The sequence below is a fragment of the Coenobita brevimanus genome, chromosome 70 (genome assembly GCF_032717465.1).
Source record: "Coenobita brevimanus isolate Jiangsu-jjx chromosome 70, ASM3271746v2, whole genome shotgun sequence".
Taxonomy (NCBI): Eukaryota; Metazoa; Arthropoda; class Malacostraca; order Decapoda; family Coenobitidae; genus Coenobita; species Coenobita brevimanus.
In genome coordinates this window covers 48,934,645-48,955,468 of record NC_137023.1, presented here as the reverse complement: position 1 = coordinate 48,955,468, position 20,824 = coordinate 48,934,645, and the positions used below count along the sequence as shown (strand labels likewise).

Below are 20,824 nucleotides of genomic sequence, written 5' to 3'. Positions count from 1 at the left end.
AAGCGTTATGAGGAACACACTGAGGTGGTTTGGCCATGTGAAGAGGATGGAGGGTGAAAGACTGACGAAGAGAGTGTATGTGAGTGAGGTGGAGGGGGGAAGAGGGAGGAGGAGGCCGAGGATGAGATGGAGGGATGGGGTGGAGAGGTACAGTATATGAGAGAGGGGGGTGTGAGTTGAGAGCAGGGCAGTGAAATGGCGGGGGACAGGGCGACTTGGAGGCGGTTTGTTTGTGGCCATCCCAAACGGGATTGAGGCGTCTGGCAATAGATAGAATATATATATACATATATATATATATATATATATATATATATATATATATATATATATATATATATATATATATCTATATATCTATATATATATGTATGTACATATATACGTGTATGTGCTCCCTACGTGTCAACAAGTGGGTTGGTGGAGGGTTAGTGCCTCTCCCCGTAAAACAAATAACTCAAAGTCAGTGGCCACCCATTACGGGATTATGGCATCTGGCAGTAGATAGATTGATAGATAGACTGATTTATTTATATATACCTGTATACAGTATGTATTATTTTCAGTTTTGTTTTTGAAGGCTCAAACATGCTTGCATGTGTCGGCCTTGGTCACCTAACGGCGTCTGTCCATGCTGCTTGGTCTCTGTCCTCTTCTCTATTTAGTCCCACAACCCTGAGGTCACATTCAAAGACCTCATCCTATGTCTTTTTTGGTCTGCCTTTCACTACCCTACCGTCGACAATAACACCTCTCGCCTTCTGCACCCAATTTATCATCCCCGATCCTCTCCTCATGCCCAAATCATCTCGGTCTACCTTTCCTCATCACAACACCAATACACCCCAGTCCCATCCTATCTCTCAGCTCTTACATTATAAACCTAGCCCCCCTCCCCCAGGCCTTGCACTTAAGGACACACTGCACAAACACCTAATCACTGTCATTTCTGTATGTTTGAGCCTCATGCGAATATCATATTCCTTTATTGCCCAGGTCTCACTATATATATACACACACTCAAACCTTGATTTATGGGACCTCCATTTAAGGGATTTTGGATTTAAGGGACTCCATATTCTGCTTGACAAACGGACAGGGCCATTCAAAAATGATAGGCAATGTCTAGGTTATACACATTAATTTGTTTCTTTATACAGTACCTGTAAATTATTATTCATAATCATATATATAAGTTAGATAAGTGAAACAGTCATTGCATAATAAGATTGTCTTTATATGTGGAAAAGTGGACATTTTCAAGTAAGGGACAAGTTGATTCCTCATTTAGTCCGTTTAAGTCGAGGTTTGAGTGTATGTGTATATATATACATATATATACACAGTATATATATTCCTGTATATACTGTATAACTATTTTGTAGATCTTTTGAATATTCTTACATTTTACATAATTTTATTTCAGGATTAACTCCCCCTTCTAGCAACTATGGTACCTTGAGAGGATTGGAACACAGTCTCAACCCTCAGCTGATCAAATATGCTCATGAGACAGATTTTTCTATTGCTCAAGCTCGGCGGGAGGACAGACATCAGTTGTTCACCTGCTACCCCAGCCTACCGGTGAGCGATTGAGAGTTGGCTGCTTAACCATGTTTAATTAGCTGAGACACACTAAGAAAAATTTGTTCTGGCTACTTCTGGACAGTTGAAGTTAAATGAAAGAGCATGTGGGAGCCGAATGCTTATCGCCCTCCAGGAAATGCTGTTGGCCAAGTCCAAGATTCAGAGCATATCTTGACACCCAGATGGTTTCATGTTGATAGCTCAAGCCTTTCATGAGATATAATGGTGCTAAAGGCAGGCAGTAAAAAGTAGTTGACCTTTGGCAGCCATTGTGGTGACCATGACCTTGACCTCAAGTGCCCATTTATGATCTCTGCCAAGATTTTGGCCAAGTCTTGATACCCTGAAGGTTTCATGTTGATAGAGCCTTTGATGAGATATAATGGTGCTAAAGGTGGATGATAAAAACAAGCTGACCTTTTGCAGCCATTTGGTGACCTTGACTTTGACCCTGAGTGCCCATTTTCAAACTCAGCCAGGATTTAGGCCATATCTTGTTATCCTGTAGGTTTCATGTTGATAGTTAAAGCCATTCTTGAGATATAATGGGAACTGATACACACACACACACACACACACACACACACACACACACACACACACACACACACACACACACACACACACACACACACACTCCTCAGCACAGAGAAATAGATATGAAAATAAAGAATTAGTTTAATATAGAATGTAATAAAGCAAAAGAAATTGAGACTTGCTGTGGAATAGATACAGAAGACACAATAGTAAGAGGGCATATAACAGCTATAAACAGACAAGAAATGATTATACAAAGATAAGGAGGAAGGCTTAGGAGAGAGTTTGAGGAAGACATTATAAATAATAGTAGTGATCAACCTAAGCTATCTTACAGCAACATCCGAAGGAAAACCAAAGTTAAAGATAAAATACCGTCCATTACGGATGAGGAGATCATCTATACACAAGAGAAAGATACTGTATTTGTGAAGCTGTAAATAAAAACATCCAATAAATTTTTACAAAAGAAAATAATTTTGAAAGAGATGACATGGAACATGCATGCCCACACGTATTACCAGATATACAAATATCAGAAAAAGGAGTACAGGAAGAGTTAAGTAAATTAGACTTGCATCCTCCTCTGTCATTCTTTCCCTCCTTCTTTCCTCGTCCTTCTGCCTACAGGTAACTTTATACTCCCTCTGCTGTCTTTCTTTCCTTCATTCTTTCCTCTTCCTTCTGCCTGTGGGTGACTCTACACTGAATGACAACCCAAATGGTTTCCTGTACACCAGGAAACCATTTATTACACTGGATGGTAACCATATAACCAGAATTTGGCGCCTGGTGGTTTAGCAGGTAATTACGGCACTCCATTCGAATTGAGCCAGTGAAGGTTTGTATCCAAGGGGTAGTTGGGGTTTAATGCTAACATAATGCCACTCAGAAATGAGTGAAGCTGATTACTCTTATCTTAAATGTCAGGACCAACTTGATTAGCCCTGGGCTCCTGTGCTCCTCATGGGGAAGCATAGGATTGCATGATAGATAGATAGACAAAGGAAAAGCAAATGGTCCTGACGAAATCTCAGGTTGGGTGCTGCATGAATGTGCAGAAGAGTTAAGCAGACCGTTGTATATACTATTCAAGGAATCCATAGGTCAAGCTAAACTACCTGATATTTGGAAGAAAGCAAACATTTGTTTCCCCATTCAAGAAAGGGAATAGATAGAATCCACTCAGCTACTGACCATTATCACCGACCAGTGTTGTAAGCAAGATACTAGAAAAGCTGATAAGAAAAGTTTGGGTAAACCATCAAGAAGAACACTATGATAACAGAAAGGCAGTTCGATTTTAGAAAGGGAAAATCGTGTGTTACTAATCTATTAAGCTACTATGATAGAGTTACAGAAACATTACAGGAAAGAGAAAGATAGGTGGACAGTATCTATTTAGATTTCAAGAAAGCATTTGACAGAGTACCGCACCAAAGACTTTATGGAAACTGAACCATCAAGGAGGTATCCAAGGCAATCTGTATTGTTGGATGCAGGATTTTCTCAAGAAAGGGAAATGAGAACAGTATTAAGAGGAAATTACTCAGCATGGAGGGAAGTGACTAGTGGATTTCCATAGGGCTCAGTGCTGGCACACATAATGATTTTAGTTTATATAAATGACATAAACAGTAACATTGGAAATGGAAGCTATCTAATTATGTTTGCAGATGATGCAAAAATACAAAGGAAAATTACTAACACAGATTCTTGCAAGGAGCTGCAAGAGGAATTAAATAAGCTTCATGAATGGAGCAATAAATGCCAAATGGAATTTAATGTGGACAAGTGTTATGTAATTAACATTGGTAAAAGTGAGAAAAGACAAGATTGGGATTATGATTTATGAAGATCAACCCTACACATATCAGAAAGGGAGAAGGACCTAGAAGTGATTATCAATAACAGACTATCTCCAGCCGACCACATCATTGAGAAGGTACATAACGTGTATACATTGCCTGCTAATATGAGAATTGCATTCACATGTATAAATGAAGACATGCTAAGAAAAGTAATAACATCATTCATCAAACTAACCCTGGAGTATGCATCAGTAGTCTGGAATCCTCATCTCAAAAACACATAGATAAGATTGCAATAGTACAAAGGGCAGCTACAAGATGGGTACCAAGCTTAAGGGATCTAAGCTATGAAGAAAGAATAGAAAAGTTGAATCTACCAACACTGCAGGAGAGAAGGAAAAGAGGAGACATGATTATGCTACATAAATGTGTCTCAGGGAAAGAGAAAATAGACATAAATGAATATATAACCTATTGGGAAGCATCAGCAGGAGGACACTGCAAAAGAACTGCATAAAAAGAGAGACAATACGGACATAAGGAAATTCAGTTTCCCAAATAGGGGATTTGATCAGTGGAATGCACAACCGAATGAAATAAGGTGTGCCAAAACTTCATAAATTTAAGGATATGTATGATAAAAATGGTTTAATACATGGGACAGTACGAGCTTGACTCATTCCTGTAAAGATACAATTAGGTAATACAATTAGATAAGAACACACACGCATGTACACACACACACACACACACACACACACACACACACACACACACACACACACACACACACACCGCTCGCTGGTGCAGTGGTAACGTTCCCGCTTGCCAACTGGTGGACGGGAGTTCGCGCCTCGCTCAGGTTGCGAAAAGTTTCACTGACGAAGTGGGTGGTTACTGTCCCCCTTGAGCAAGGGGACGGGTGTGTGCGTGTGTGAAGGTCACAGCCTTGCCCTTAGATCGGACTACAGTATATGAGCTTTCAGCTCCCTTCCGGGAGGGTAAATCTGACGATCACGACCATCAAGTGATCCTGACCGACACGGTGAATTACACACACACACACACACACACACACACACACACACACACACACACACACACACACAGAGCCAGTCAAAACGAACGGACGTGTCTCAACCACCTCTGCAAACCTTTAGTAGTTTTCAGGAATTATGTTTGTCCTGTCTCCAATAGTCTTCTCTGAAGTTTAAAGTATTGTTGGTTAATACAGTATAGTCTGCCAGAAATGTAAAGGGCCATTGTCAGTATATATTGTAGTATACATTAAAGTTCATAGGAATTTCTGTGACAGCTGTTAGTACTGTACCCAACCATCAAACATGGGACAGTGTAAACATTAAGGGACCCAACTTTCCAGGATTTGACAGTGAAACAAGTGTGATGGAATTAGTTAAATGTTGATTATCAGAATTAGTGAACTAGGATAGAAAGTGGAGGTTTTAGTACCAAGAAATGTGCCTGAAAATGCCGAAAACACCATACAGAGTCTGATACAGGCCAGTGATATAGCAAACCAGGAGATCAAGAATTTGAAATGAGAAAATATCGAATTTAGGAGAAAATTAAAAGAGAGTAGTAACAGAACGAGGAAGGTGAGTAGTGTGTTAGAAGAGCAAAAGGCAAAGTGGGCACATGTGCAGGAAGAACAGAAAGAAGTGGTCAGCCTGAGGGAAATAAGGCATTAAGAAAGGGAAATGAATAAGAAAAAAATGGAAGAAAATATAATGAAAATATTGAAGAAGAAAGAGAAAATAGTGAGAGAAACATAGAAAGGAACAGATGTGTGGTAATATTTAGAAACAGGGAGGAGGAAGAAAAGGTTAGATCTGTGAGACTCGGGAGAGACTCAAATCAAGTGAGAAAAATATTGGACAAGATTGAACCTGAAGGAAACATTTCGAAAAAAGAAACTGAGGAAGTAAGGAGAATAGGGCTGTATAAGAAAGGGGAAGCAAGACCAGTGAGAGTTAAGTTGTCAATAGAAGGTGTAGTAAATGATATACTTAAAGTCGCCTGGAAAATGAGTAAAGAGGCAGGGATGGAAAATATAGTAAGAAAAGATCTGAATGAAGAAGGAGAAGTTTTAAAATCTTTGAAGAAACAAGGAAAGGAAAAAAATGACAGGAGGACAGTGGATGATTTTTTTTTTTTTTTTTTTTTTTTTTTTTTAATGGAAATGAAAGTAAGGAAGTGGTATGTGAGGAACTAGAAGTGAAGGAAACAAGGGGGATGGTTATGAATATGAAAAAGAGAACAATAACTAAAGATAAAAGTGGGGCAGTAAATATGGGTATCATGTATGGTAATGTAGATGGGTTAATATCTAAGAAAGGGGAAATTGGAAACTATGTAAATAAAAAGAAACCTGTTATTGTTTGCTTGGTGGAGACTAAATTGCCCCGAGATGTTGATACAAAATTATTTGGACGGTCGTAGGTGGGGGCTCTCACCATCCGCTTACTCGATGTAGTGCTGCTATCAGGTGTCTTCCCTTTCCTCTCCTCCATCCTTCTTCCCTTCCATCCTCTTCTGTCTTTCTTTTCATTGTTCTTTCCTCACCCCTCTGCCTATGGGTGACCTTACAGTTCCTCTTCTGTCTTTCGTTCCTTCATTCTTTCCTCTTCCTTCTGCCTGTGGGTGACTCTACCCTGAGTGACAAGCCAAATGGTTTCCTGTACACCAAGAAACCATTTACTATGCTGGGTGGTAACCATATAATCAAATTTAGGCGCCTGGTGGTTTAGTGGGTAATTATGGCGCTCAATCGGACTGCGCCGGTGGAGGTTTATATCCAAGGGGTGTTTGGGGTTTATTGCTCACATATTGCCACTCAGGGATGAGTGAGGCCTGTCACTCTCATCTTAAATGTCTGGACCAACTTGCCTAGCCCCGGGCTCCTATGCTTCTCGTGGGGCAACGTAGGATTGGATGATGAGTGGATGGACACTTCTTGGCATTTGTAATGACACCGTCTGAAGATTTTAGTGGGGGAATGGGTGATGACTTCTTAAAGTTATTATTGAAAGAATTGAGAGTTGACCAGAATATTCCATTGTCATTAGGATTGTTTAGTAGTTTGGGTGCTTGGTTGTGAAGGAAATTTGATTTTAGTTTTGTTACTGCTTTTGCATGGTTTCGAGCAATTTTAAATTGACTGAATGATTCAGATATTTTTGACTTTAAGTAAGAGTTATATGCTAATGACTCTTGGACCTTTGCTCTGACACAGTTGCTATCAACTCATTTTGGGGAGTCCAGTCTTTTAGTGAACTGTTGACTTGGTATGAACAATTCTGTACCTGCTTGTATTGTCATTAATGTGGGACTGGGTAGAATTGATGTCACTAGAGAAGAAAGACTGCCATGGAATGTCATTAAGATAATTCTGAATCCATCCCAGTCTGCCCCATCAAAGTGCCATCGAATCACCCTGACAGGCTCAGAACTGGGTGGTTTGGGGGAGCTGACTAATGAGGTTTTGATGAGATTGTGGTCGGAGAATGCAGGTAGTGACAGTACTTCCATCCTGTATTGATCAGGATTATTTGTCAGGAATAGGAAAAAGAAATAGGCGTTATTGCCATGCTAATGCCAGTCAGCATGATATAATGCAGATTTTTACAGTGTATAAGAAACCCATCCTGCCACGCCATACATCATTCCACTGTTTGCTGCTCTGCATCCACTCCACCATTTTACTACCTTCTGCCTACAATAAATTCTGTATTCTTGAAGTGTTCCAACCACAATCACCACCCTTACCACCCTTTTAAAACTCCAATTTTTGCAGAGTGTAGGCATCCTGCCCAGCCCCACCATCCACCTACATGTAGCACTTGTAAAGTCTTATCAGTATCTTTTTTTTTTTTTTTTTTTTTTCTCAGTTGGTTAGGTTTGTGTGAAGCTGCAGAGCTTGGTGAATGTTTTTGGTGTATCCGATGGAGCCAGGATTCCGTGAGCTTGAATGATGAGTGAATGGAAGCGTGGCCCATTGGATTGGGCAAATTTGGGCTGTCTGGACATTGCTACTCCTCACCTTGCCCTTGGGTGGGAAAGGAGGTCTGGATGATGATGATTTTTTTTTTTTTTTTTTTTACATGCTGCTTGTATAATTCAGAGAGGTTATTCATATGATCCTCACTTTGACTTTGAGCATTATGACTGAACCCCAAATCCATTTGGAAATAATTGTGTTCTTGCTACTATACAGGGGGCTCCACAGTGGTGGTGGAAGGGTCAGTCAGAGTGTTGACAAAGGTTCATCATGTTGAATGTGAGAGATGCTGTGATGAGAGTCATTTCATTTATTATAGTTTTGCTGAATGACAAAGACTAGAAGGTTGGCTGTATGAATGACTAGAGTGAAGCTTTGTAAGATTATATATTATGTGAAACATTTACTAGGTAGCTACTGGAGTGTGGGAGAGTGATGAAGAGAATAAGGTATTTAGTGGGGCAGATGGAGGAAGAATATCATCAGGTTGAATTTAGAGTGTATATGTTGGATAAATGCAGGAATCTGTGTTTCTTTCAGAAAGAGTGGGAAGCTGTTTTCAAATACTGGAATGTGTTACCTTAATATGGTAATTAACAGTACTTGTGTAATTATTTCTTTTTCTCTTGATAGCGTTCAGAGAGTGAGAATGGTAGTGTTGAGCTGAGGGATGAGAGTCTAGTCTGGCCCTATGAAGAGAAATTTGGCACCAGATTCAGAGTTCTCTTTGAGAGCATCAAATTCCGTCTTCAAGCACCCCTTGATTCTGGGGATGGCCCACTGTCACAGGTTGGTACTTTGTTGTCAGGTAGGGTATAGAGTTGATTTTCATAAAGAGGGAATCCTAAATGCACTTAAAATTATAATTGCTCTGGTGAGAGATGGAAGATCCAACCTCCTTACATTTCAGGTGGCTGCAGTAAGTGATGACTTCAAATAACTTCATTAGTGTGATAATATCTTTTTGTTTTGTATACAGTACTGCTAGGTTATTATATTCAGCTTACGAGCAACCTCTTTGATTGGAGGGGTCAGAAGTAGTCTCCCATTAACCTATATTGTATGATAAAAAAATGTTTTTATCTTATTCTACTTAACCCTTGCTAAGCTTCAATCCTCACATGAGGCACAAAGGTCTGCACAGGCCAAGCTGCAAACCTTTTATGAGGTACAGTTTAACTTAGTTATAAAATAATGACTTAGGGGACGTTGGGTCTGGTTAGTACTTGGATGGGTGACCGCCTGGGAACACCAGATGCTGTTGGCATCCCTACGTGTCCAGTGGGTTTGGTGGAGGATTAGTGCCCCTCCCTGTAAAACAATTAACTCTAAGCCCTTGACCACCCCGTTTGGGATACATGGCGTCTGGCAATGGATGGATGGATGGACTTAGGGGAGGTAAAGTATCTTAGAGAACTGACTGGGCAGGGGTTACTTGGGAAATCTTTGATTTCGTTTCATGCTAGCACAAAGCACTTAGCTACCATATAAATGTATTACACCACTTCATAAGCATATCCTTCCACAGCTTGAGCCATACATGACCCACGCATCCCTCTATGATGTCGCAAAGGGTTGCAAGATCTCTGAAGACTTCCACTTTGATCTGAACAGCCCAATGGTGCGGAGTCTGCTATCCAAGAGCCGTAAAAAGTCTGAGGATGCTAAAGACACCACAGTCACACCACTGCCGTTGGCACTTGCTGGGGTTCCAGAAGAATGGATAGCATACCCAAAGCAAGTAAGAAATCCTGTTTATGTGGTGAGTACCTATAATACTATTGTTAAAGCCATTTAATATTCCTCTGAATGACAAGTATGTCACTGTTTTAATCCTCCTATCCCCAGATGATTTGCTTGTGCAATGAAAAACTCATCTTCTCAGGGTGTGTAAAAGCTATCTCCATGAACACTATCAGTATGATGTCTTCTGAAATATGTTCTTACTACCTCAGACAATTTCCTTCAGCATAATGTTGCACTCTCAGTCTCTGAAGGTTGTGGATACTGAGGCAATGTGTGAAACTGCTTATGTTGATATTTGTTTCAGTAATACAGTCCAGTACTGTACTGGAAGGTATATGAGAGTCAGTTGTTACATTGTGTTCATATTAACAAAGTTAGTGAAATTACGTACCTGGTCTATAGTCTATACTTGAGCAGTATTCATAAATATAACAAACATATGGATAGGTTTGTGCTTTTGTGTACTTGAATGCACTTCATGATATATCAGATTTTGTGAAAGTGACTGCTTTTATTCACACAGCGCAATTATCCATTGTTAAGTGAAAGTGCTCCCTCGTTTCGTTTTTAAAGGCTCCAACATGCTTGCATGTGTCGGCCTTGGTCACCTAATGGCGGCTCTCCATGCTGCACGATCCATTGCAGCCTCCCTGTTGAAAAGAATAAAATAAATCGTGCCCTGACGACAAGAAGGAAATAAAACTGCCTATGTGTTCCTTGTGTATTGGTAAGGCATATAAAAGGAGAATGCGTAGGGTGCTGGAAACACCTGCTACTTCAATAAACCTAAGAATGTGACAGCCTTATTTTCTGCCAGATGTGATGCCCTGGAAAAAGGAAATTATAGAGGTGTAAGTGGTAGGTGGGGGCACTCACCATCCACTCACTCAATGTAGTGCTGCTCTCAGGTGTCTGTCCTGTCCTCTCCTTCATCCTTCTTTCCTTCCATCCTCTTCTGTCTTCCTTTCCTTCATTCTTTCCTCATCCTTCTGCCTACAGGTGACTTTACACTCCCTCTTCTGTCTTTCTTTTCTTCATTCTTTCCTCTTCGTTCTGCCTGAGGGTGACTCTGCACTGAGTGATGACAAGCCAATTGGTTTCCTGTACACCAGGAAACCATTTACTATGCTGGGTAGTAACCATATTACCAGATTTTGGTGCCTGGTGGTTTAGTGGGTAATTACGGTGCTCCAATTGGATTGAGCCAGTGAAGGTTTTTATCCAAGGTGTGGTTGGGGTTTATTGCTCACGTAATGCCACTCAGGGATGAGTGAGGCTGGTCACTCTCGTCTTAAATTTCAGGACCAACTTGCCTAGCCTCAGGCTGCTACACTCCTCGTGGGGCAATGTAGGATTGGATGATGGATGGATGGATAAAGCTTTTAGATCAGATAATGAAGGTAATGGAGAGAGTTCTATAAGGTATGATTAGAGAAAGTGTTAGAGAAAGAGTGAATATTGATGAGATGCAGTTTGGGTTTATGCCAAGCAGGGGGACCACTGATGCCATATTCATTGTTCAGCAGATTCAGGAAAAATATATAGGAAAGAAAAGGAAACTGTACTTAGTTTTTGTTGATTTGGAGAAGACCTTTGACAGAGTCTCTAGAGAGGTGGTGAAGTGGGCAATGAGAAAGCTTAGGATGGAGGAGTGGCTGGTAGGGTGGTTATGGCCATGTATATGGGTGGTCACACCCAGGTAAGAGTGAACAGAGATTTGAGTGATGAGTTTTCCGTGAATGTTGGTGTGCATCAGGGGTCAGTATTGAGTCCCTTGTTGTTTATCATGGTACTTGATGCCCTCTCACGTGACTTCAGAAATGGACTCCTGTGGGAGATGCAGTATGCTGATGATTTGGTGTTGATTGCAGAGAATGAAAGGGAGGCGGAAGAAAGGTGTAGAAAGTGGAGAGATGGAATGGGTCACAAGGGCTTAAGAGTAAATGCAAATAAAAGTGATGATATCTAGGGTTGGTGGTGGTGCTGTCAAAGAAGAGGGATATTGGCCATATGTAATTTGCCACAAGTGTGCGGGAAGTAATTTCATCTTGTGCAGTGTTTATGATAAGTGGATACATAAGAGATGTAGTGGTATTAGAGGTAGACTGCGAGATACTGCTAATTGTATGTGTGCAATGTGTTGGGGAGAGCAGGTGGAGATTGTCACGCATGAAAGGGTTGAACTTGCTGGTGAGTCTCTTGAGTGTGTTGAGGAGTTTTGTTATTTGGGAGACATGTTATGTGCTGGAGGTGGGGCTGGGTGGGAAGTGGTTGGAAGAAGTTCAGAGAGCTGTTTCCTGACATTGAGAGGGCTCTCCCTACATGCTAAGGGATCTTTGTATACAACATGTATTAGGAGTGTAATACTGTGCGGTAGTGAGACCTGGGTAGTAAAGGAAGAGGATATTCACAGGCTGAAATGTACAGAAATGACATTGAGTAGGTGGATGTGCAGTGCGTCCCTGCGTGCAAGGCCTGGGAGTGCTGGGTTTACGATGGAAGAGTTGAGAGGTAGGATGGGACTGGAGTGTATTGGTGTTGTGATGAGGAGAGATATATGGAGGTGGTTTGGGCATGTGGAGAGGATGAGGGATGATAAACGGGTGCAGAAAGTGAGAAGCGTTAATATTGGGGATGGAGTTGCGAGGGGTAGACCGAAAAAGATTTGGGACGAGGTAATTAAGTGTGGCCTCAGGGTTAAGGGACTGAACAGGGAGGCTGCCATAGATCAAACAGCATGGAGAGCTGCCATGAGGTGACCAAGGCCGATGCATGCAAGCATGTTGGAGCCTTGAAAAACGAAATGAAAAACGAATGGTGACACTAATGAGAGAGCACTACAGACTTGAGTATCAGAATGCTTTGCTGCTTGGATGGAGATTTTATTGAATAGAGATTGAGAGTAATTGTTTGTTTAGCTTGAGATGCTTAGAGGAATAATGACTTACGAAAAGTTGTTAGGGAGATACCTGTAGTTTAAATAATGGATTAAGAACACAGACTATCATTAGCCAATAATGCTAAACAGAACAGATTATTGTTAAAAATACTATACTGTACCATATAAGGACAGTCTAGTATATCATGATATGAGGCATACAGATTTATTTATGCACACTTAACAAACCCATCTGCAACTTGATGATTGTATTAAGATAAGAATGAGTATAGGATCCTGAGAATGTTAATACTGTCACCATTAACTGTTTTGTGGTTAAGAAGATTCTAGTAGTGGTATTGTACTGTATTTCAGCAAATGTCAAATGACTGTACAGTAAAGGTCCAGTTATTCGGCATCTACAGGACCAGGGCAATGCCAAGTAATCGGATTTGCCAAATAATTGAAAAACCTACCCACTCACTACCTTATAATAATATTTATTGGTGAACACTGGCATTGCTACTTATATTATTACAATTGTGTTTGGAGAGAGTGCTATATACTGTATGATACTGTACAATACTGTAATCAATACAATACAGGTATACCTCGACATATATTTTTTTTTTTTTTTTTTTTTTATTTTTTTTTTTTTTTAATGTGTCCGACTCTGGGCAAAGGCTTCAGGGCCTGTATCTTGGGGGCAGTAGCCTATCCCAAGGCCCAGTAGTCCTCCTACACCTCCACATGTCACCACTTCGGCGCTAACACCCACCGTCCATATTGAATACATGCTAGGGCTGTCTCATACAGGACTGGTGTATTGGTATTAGCGGGGGTATTTTTACGACATGTCGGCGGGTCATCTGGTAGATCAGGAAAGTCTGCTTTTTAATGAAATTCAAATCCTTAAACTGTCCCCTGCCCCAGCCAGGATTCGAACCTGGGTCCATCAGGACTGCAAGCCGCCTCTCTACCGATTCAGCCACCGCCTCCCCCTGTCTTAACGATGGAGGTAGAAATGCCACCATACCCTGCTTAACGATGGCAAAACCCCAGTTTAACAATGGGTTTTGATTTCTTTACTGATTTTGATAAGATTTTAGACTAAAATTGTTTGTTTCGGTTGATTTATAAACTGTTTTTAGATTTACATTAATGTGTTTTAGACATAGGTGGGGTGAACATTGTTACTTTGGGGTGCAGTTTACTAAGCTTGATTTTTTTTTAGATATATATTTGACAATTTTCAGATTTCATTTGTTGGTTTAAATGAGTTATTTACTGGTATAGGCTTAGAATAGCTCCTTTTACAGCAGTTAGGTCAATTAGATTGGCTTTAAACTTGTTTTTGGGCTCATTTAGGTGGGTTTTGGACTTGGTTGGGGGAGAAACCCAAGGCTGAAAAATGCATTCCATTACATGTTAAATGTACCCTGATATACGATACCCCACCTAACGATGGGTTTTTACCTAACCATTTGCATCATTAAACTGGGGTGTACCTGTACTATCCCTGAATCTGGAAAATATAGAAATTAGTGAACATATACAAGTTTAATGACAGTAGGCCTACAAGTCACAGATAACACTTCCTGGACTGCCGAGATGGTATGGAATATTGCCTAGCCAGAACTTTATATGTATTGGTGAATGTCATAACTACTTATGTTATTACAAATGTGTTTGGAGAGACTGCTGTATGCAATAGAACCCCATACTGTAATTGCCAAACTCATAAAACTTCACTAATTAGTGATTACTTCCTGAGAAAATAGTCAGAAAAAGACAGAAAATAAACAGGAGGAATATGAATTGAATTGGTAAGGTATTTCTGCTGAAAGTTAAACTTACATGTAGTGCTTATTCTTTTGTTTGTTTTTGTGTGTATATGTGAAAAAGAGAGCATTGATGCAAACAGTAATGAATTCTATTAACCCCTTAATAACCCCTGGCATTGAACAACTCTTTACGGTACTGGTGTCAGTGATGTCGAGTTAGCACGAGCTAAAACTGTTAACAATTATGGGAAGGGAACAAAGGTCATTGGTATGTTTACACGACTCTACGCTACCATCCCAATCAGTCAGGCGGTTGCATAATCTCAGATGTTTTCGCCCATATGGCACATGCACAGTAATTTTATGGATTCTTCTGAGAATCATAGCGAATCATAGGATGGGTTTAGGAAGCTAAAAACCACATTACTAGGTTTGCCAGATGATTCTCTTCACATCTTTAAGAAAAATAAATTGATTTTAGAACTCTTAAAAAAATTTTCTGGGGCCGGCCAGCGGTGCACGCAAATTTCTGAACTCCCAGCCATTGAGGGATTAAGCTGTTAAGCCATACCTACGATTGTTTGTTTCTGGCACTAGGAAAGAAACTTACTCTATGGACTCAAAGATGGATTTTGTTTCTCACTTTCCTAACTGTAGGTTAGGTTAGGTTTGGTTAAATTATTAGGTACAGTTAAGGTTTAGTTAAATACTTAGGACAGTCCCTTCTGCCGTTACACTGACGAATTGTCACAGCTGAACAGCTAAAAACAACAGGGGAACAGATTTAACAAGAAACTTTTATTTATGGATAGTGCATTACAGTATCAGTGGTTCATGGGCTAGAAGTTACAAGTAAATGTCATTTTCAGGAAGGTGTCAAGAAGTTGCGAATTTCTAGAATTGAGGAGGAAGTTTGGAACATAACCCTCGCTAATTTGAGGGGAGGTTACTGTACTGTATGATAGTGTACAGTATTGTAATCAGTACCTGAATCTAAAAAATATAGAAGTTATTGAACATATACAAGTGTAATGACACAGTAGGCCTTCAAGTCACAGATAACATTTCCTGGATTGCCAAGATGATTCAGAATAAAGTATCTGTCAGACAATCAGAGACTTTTGCAAATGAGACTATTTCTCAAAACTGCAGATGTTTTGGATCTACCAAATAATCAGCTGCTAAATAATTGGACTTTTACTGTATTCAGCCTAGAGTGAGTCGTAGGACCCTGAGAGTGTTAATATCCTTTCTGAGCCCAACACAATTATTCTTGACTGTTAACATCAGTCCCTTTCATATGTTTTCCTTTTTCTAGGCAGTGATGAGCGTGACACGACCTCATAGTGATGTGTACCTGGTTGTGCGGATAGAGAAAGTCTTACAGGGTTCTGTAGTTCAGACTGTGGAGCCTTATCTCAAAGTGCTGGATCCCAAGACCATACAGAAGCTACAGCGCACCATCAAAACTTGCTGCTACAGGTATTTATTCACCGAAAATATTCATCTGTAGAGTGTAACCTCAGGAGCAAGGGACTGGTGGCATGGAGAGCCGTCATTAGGTGACCATGGCTGAAGCATGCAGGCATGTGTTAGAGCTGTTGTAAATGGTATGAAATGATACGATACAATGGCCACATTAAACAATAAGATTAGACTGCAGAGGCTTGAGTGCTGCAGCTGCACAAGGCTTTTGTGAAGGAGTGTTAGTGCCAACTTTAACATATAGGTGTGAGACTATGGTGTGGCATGAAGTTGAAAAGTCAAGAGTAAGAGCTGTGGGGATGGGACTGCTGAGGAAAGTATGTGGCATACAGAGGGTGGATATGATACAGAATAATGTGATTGATGAAAGATGTGGAGTGAGGAAGTCCGTGGACACCAGAATCGAAGTGAGTGTACTGAGATGGTATGGTCATGTGGAGAGAATGGATAACAATAGAGTGGTGAAAAAGGTATATCTGAGTGAATTTGAAGGAGGGAGGAGGCGAAGTAGGCCAAGGAGAAGGTGGAGAGATATGGTGGATGAGTGTGTGTAGAAGAGAGGTTTGGATGTTGATGGGGCTAGGGAAATGACAAGAGATCGAGCTGATTGGATGAATGTTGTGAGGAGAAGTGCATGATCTGGGATTCGGCACCCCTTTTTAACGTGGCAGCGTCTGGATTGACTCTGTCGGATATGTTTATGTGAAGTTACAGAACGTGGTGAATGTTTTTGGTGTATCTAATAGAGCCAGGATTCCGGGGGCTTGAATATTGAGTGAATGGGGGCGTGGCCCATTGGATTGGTCAAATTTGGGCTGTCTGGATAATGCTACCCCTCACCCTGCCCTAGGGTGGGAAAGGAGGTCCGGATGATGATGACGATGATGATGATGATGATGATAGACTGAACTCATCTTTACTGGGTGAGTTATTAGGCCAGGGTCAGGGAAGATGGGTTGCAGAAAAATTTTGAGTGTTCTTATGATTGCCTTCTAATGAAATGATTAATGGTTTGTACCCACTTTCCTCTTCCTTCTGTCTGTGGGTGACTCTGTGCTGAGTGACAAGCCAAATGGTTTCCTGTACACCAGGAAACCATTTACTACATTGGGTGGTAACCATATAACCAAGTTTTGGTATCTGGTGGTTTAGTGGGTAATTATAGTGCTCCAGTCAGATTGAGCCAATGAAGATTTATATCCAAGGGGGGGTGTCACGGGGGTATGTGAATTTATGAATTAATAATGCTGGATGTTACTTGAAAACAGAGACAAGGAATTAACTTGTGAAAATCTAGCAGTAAGTTTTACTTTATGCCGGCATACTTTGCCGATTTAAAAATGAGAATTTATAAACTTTCTCAGCATTACACAGCAGAGACTAATTACTCAAGAGTGCTGTTTGTAGTACTGTTAGCCTCTCGAGAAAATGACTCCACCCCTGACAATCAATAACTAATGCTAATAATAATAAACAGGTTCTTTCTGGTGCTTAACTCCTGGCAGGCACAACGGATTTAAGTTTGATACAAAAGACCTGGCCTAAGTACCAGTTATGAGTAATGTAAAGAGTTTGTGCAAACTGGGAGCGGCAACTAAAATAAGATTAATGTGGAGAAATAAAACATGTGTTTAATTACATTAAGCCCAAAGAAAAGAACTGTAAATTTATTGATTACAGTAAAATAAATTTACGTTATATGAATCTCAGAAATGAATTTAAAATAACAAGGAGAATACACTCACTCGCTCATTCAAAAGCTAAATAAACTTAAACCTAGAAAAAGGAACAGAAATACTGGTCAGTTAAGGGGAGCCGAACGAGTAGTCTGGGCGCCTGTGATGAACATCAAAACGCTGCTATTCGCTAAGCCCGCTTCACCAATTCACCATCTAGGTGGAGATTCAGGAACTCGCTGTACAACGGAGGCGCTGCTCTACGCTGGGCACAAACGGTCCTACCCTCGAGGCGACTCAAAGCTGACTAAATTCAAACGGGATAAAGAGGTAGGGGCTGGCCGTGTTTGCAGGAAGTAGGCGTGGCCTAAGTTCAATGGTCAATGGAAAGAAAGTGAACGATATAGGCTAACAATAAAACACTCAGTGAAAGCACCAATGTTGCGGGTAAGAATGGTCACTTGTGAAACAGTGACAAATGTTCTGAAAACCATCCCGATCGAAGTGAATACCAGGACGATTGAACTGAGTGATGCCCAGTGGGGAATCCACTAGAGTTCATGGTTTTCTCACTAAAGTACAATGTCACGAATTTATAAATACGCTCGCGCGAATTCGTGACAGGGTGTTTGGGGTTTATTGCTCATGGAATGCAACTCAGGGATGAATGAGGCTGGTCACTCTCATGTTAAATGCCAGGACCAACTTGCCTAGCCCCAGGCTCCTGCTCTCTTCATGGGGCAATGTAGGATTGGGTGATGGAATTATAAAGCCTCCAACATGGTCACCTAATGGCGGCTCTCCATGCTTTTCAATCTCTGTCAGTCTCCCATATTCCTGAGGTCATATTCTATGATTTTGTCTCAGTTTTTGATCGGTGTGCTGCTTGCATCCCTACTCTTGATCAACTGTATTAAACCATGACTGAAAAATAAGTTTTACCATTCATGTGTATGGTTTCACATATTGTTTGCTGTTATATTTTCCACCCTTTTATCTCCTGTATATGTATGTGCATTCATATGTATGTTTTCCCTAACCGTTTATTAGTGGGCACTCCATCCTTAAGTTGGAAAAAAGATAAAGATGATTATAATGATAAAGTTAATAGCTGGTCAGGTACTGTTTGGTGTTTTTATCAGAAATTCTTTACACTTGACATATAGGCAGACTGTAAAATGTGAGGAATACTGTGCTAAATCTAAGTGGTAAACAGCAGTGTTTTAGATGAATAGGTACAGTATTTTAAAAGAAAGGTATTAGTCTTCAGGTGACGGCATTTTAAGTGGCGAGTCGTTTTGGTTTTATGTAACCACGAAACCATATATTATGTTGAGGTAATCACGTGACCAAATAGGCACCTGAAGAAGTATGGGTAACACTTGATGAAACTGAAAATTTCATTGGCCAGAGATCAGGAATACAGTATCTCAATTGTGTTTTGTATTTTTAGTGGGTGCATTATTTCATTGCCTCATCAGTGCTATTAGATTGTATGGTATAGATTTACTGGATTACCAGGTTTGTTTTAATTTTCTCTAACCGTACTTCTATGTTTGGACAGGCTTGGAGATTATAGGATGCCATTTGGCTGGTGTGCCCGGCCACTTTTCAAACAGTCGGGCACCTTGGACACAGAATCTACTTTCTCCCCAATATTCCGCTGTGATGAGAAACGGTTAAGTGAATCTGAATTCATCAGAATGCTGTCTGACTTCCGCAAGCCTGAAAAAATGAATAAATTAACAACAATACCAGGAAATATTGTTGCTCAAATATTACCAATGGAAGTAACATTGCCAAGTAAGTGACATTAGTAAGTTAATATTAGTTGTATATGGAAACACTTTTATCTGTCTGTCTATCTATCTGTTTATATGTACACACACACATGCACGCACGCATGCACGCACGCACACTCTCTAGACCTTTATTGGACCTTGGTAGACTGGTTTTCGGATTTACTGGACACAACGAAAGCCACCTAATTTCAGTCAGCTGTAACGAGCAGTGTACCCTGGATTGGGTGCAATGGGTTGCAATACATGTTTTCCATCCTTTTTATGCCAACCTGGCTAGAATTGCCCTCTTCCCATCATGATTGCTGAGTTATAGTAACGGATTGTAGTAAAATTGCACTGTACTAGTTATGAAAAAAATGCTATGACAAGGATATGAAATGAGCCTCGAAAAGGCAAAAGTATGGGTCAGCTTGGTGTAAAATGGGTATAGTTTTCATCTTTAGTACTAGAATAAACAGTTATACTGATTTATTTTCAAATGTGCTAGAAATCCCACCTTGGGGGGAGGGCAGGACCATTGGATATAATGAACTATCGGCATTATTGGATCAGTCTTCCCCCCAGTTATTTTGTTATAGTGAGGGTCTGCTGTATATATATATATATATATACACAGTATATATACACTATCTATATCCATCCAATATATATACAGTATATACTCATTCATTCATTCATTCATTGCCAGACGCCATGTATCCCAGACGGGGTGGCCAAGGGCTTAGAGTTAATTGTTTTACAGGGAGGGGCACTAATCCTCCACCTCCACCAACAGTATATATACACTATCTATATCCATCCATCCATCATCAAATTTTACATTGTCCCATGAGGAGCGTAGGACTCCGGGGCTAGGCAGTTGGTCCCGACATTTCAGATGAGAGTGACCAGTCTCACTCATCCCTGAGTGACCTTACATAAGCAATCAACCCCAACCGCTCCTTGGATATAAACCTTCACCGGCTCAATCTGATTAGTGTGCAGTAATTACTCACTAAACCACCAGGCACCAAAATTTGGTTATATGGTTACCACCCAACATAGTAAATGGTTTTCTGGTGTACAGGAAACCATTTGGCTTGTCACTCAGTGTAGAGTCACAGACAGGCAGAAGGAAGAGGAAAGAATGAAGGAAAGAAAGACAGAAGAGGGAGTGTAAAGTGGCCCGTAGGCAGAAGGACAAGGAAAGAAAGAAGGAAAGGAAGACAGAAGAGGATGGAAGGAAAGAAGGATGGAGGAGAGGAAAGGGTAGACACCCGACAGCAGCACTACATCGAGGTATATATAGTAGATGCTCGATTTAACGAACTAATTCAGCCAACCCCTGTTCTGTTTTCTCGAATTTCCACAAAATCGAGTTCTGTAACCAAGGCTTGGTATAAGGGAAACTTTTCCGGTATTTTGAGGTACTTTCCGCCAAATCCTTGAAGGCAGCAGTCAAGCTGAGTCACTGACATGCACATCCAAACCTAGCAAACTATGCTAACTCTCAACGCCACA

The 20,824-nt window shown here is 40.6% G+C and overlaps 1 protein-coding gene across 1 annotated transcript in view; it reads left to right on the top strand.

Moving 5' to 3' along the window:
* The window catches only part of Ziz (dedicator of cytokinesis protein Ziz), a 251,109-nt gene that overhangs the window by 55,733 nt on the left and 174,552 nt on the right, over positions 1–20,824 (top strand). Inside the window, exons 9-13 of the mRNA XM_080277570.1 lie at positions 1,427–1,584; positions 8,587–8,742; positions 9,482–9,694; positions 15,680–15,843; positions 19,087–19,325. Coding sequence (XP_080133696.1) covers positions 1,427–1,584; positions 8,587–8,742; positions 9,482–9,694; positions 15,680–15,843; positions 19,087–19,325 — 930 coding nt within the window. The remainder of the gene's footprint in view (positions 1–1,426; positions 1,585–8,586; positions 8,743–9,481; positions 9,695–15,679; positions 15,844–19,086; positions 19,326–20,824) is intronic.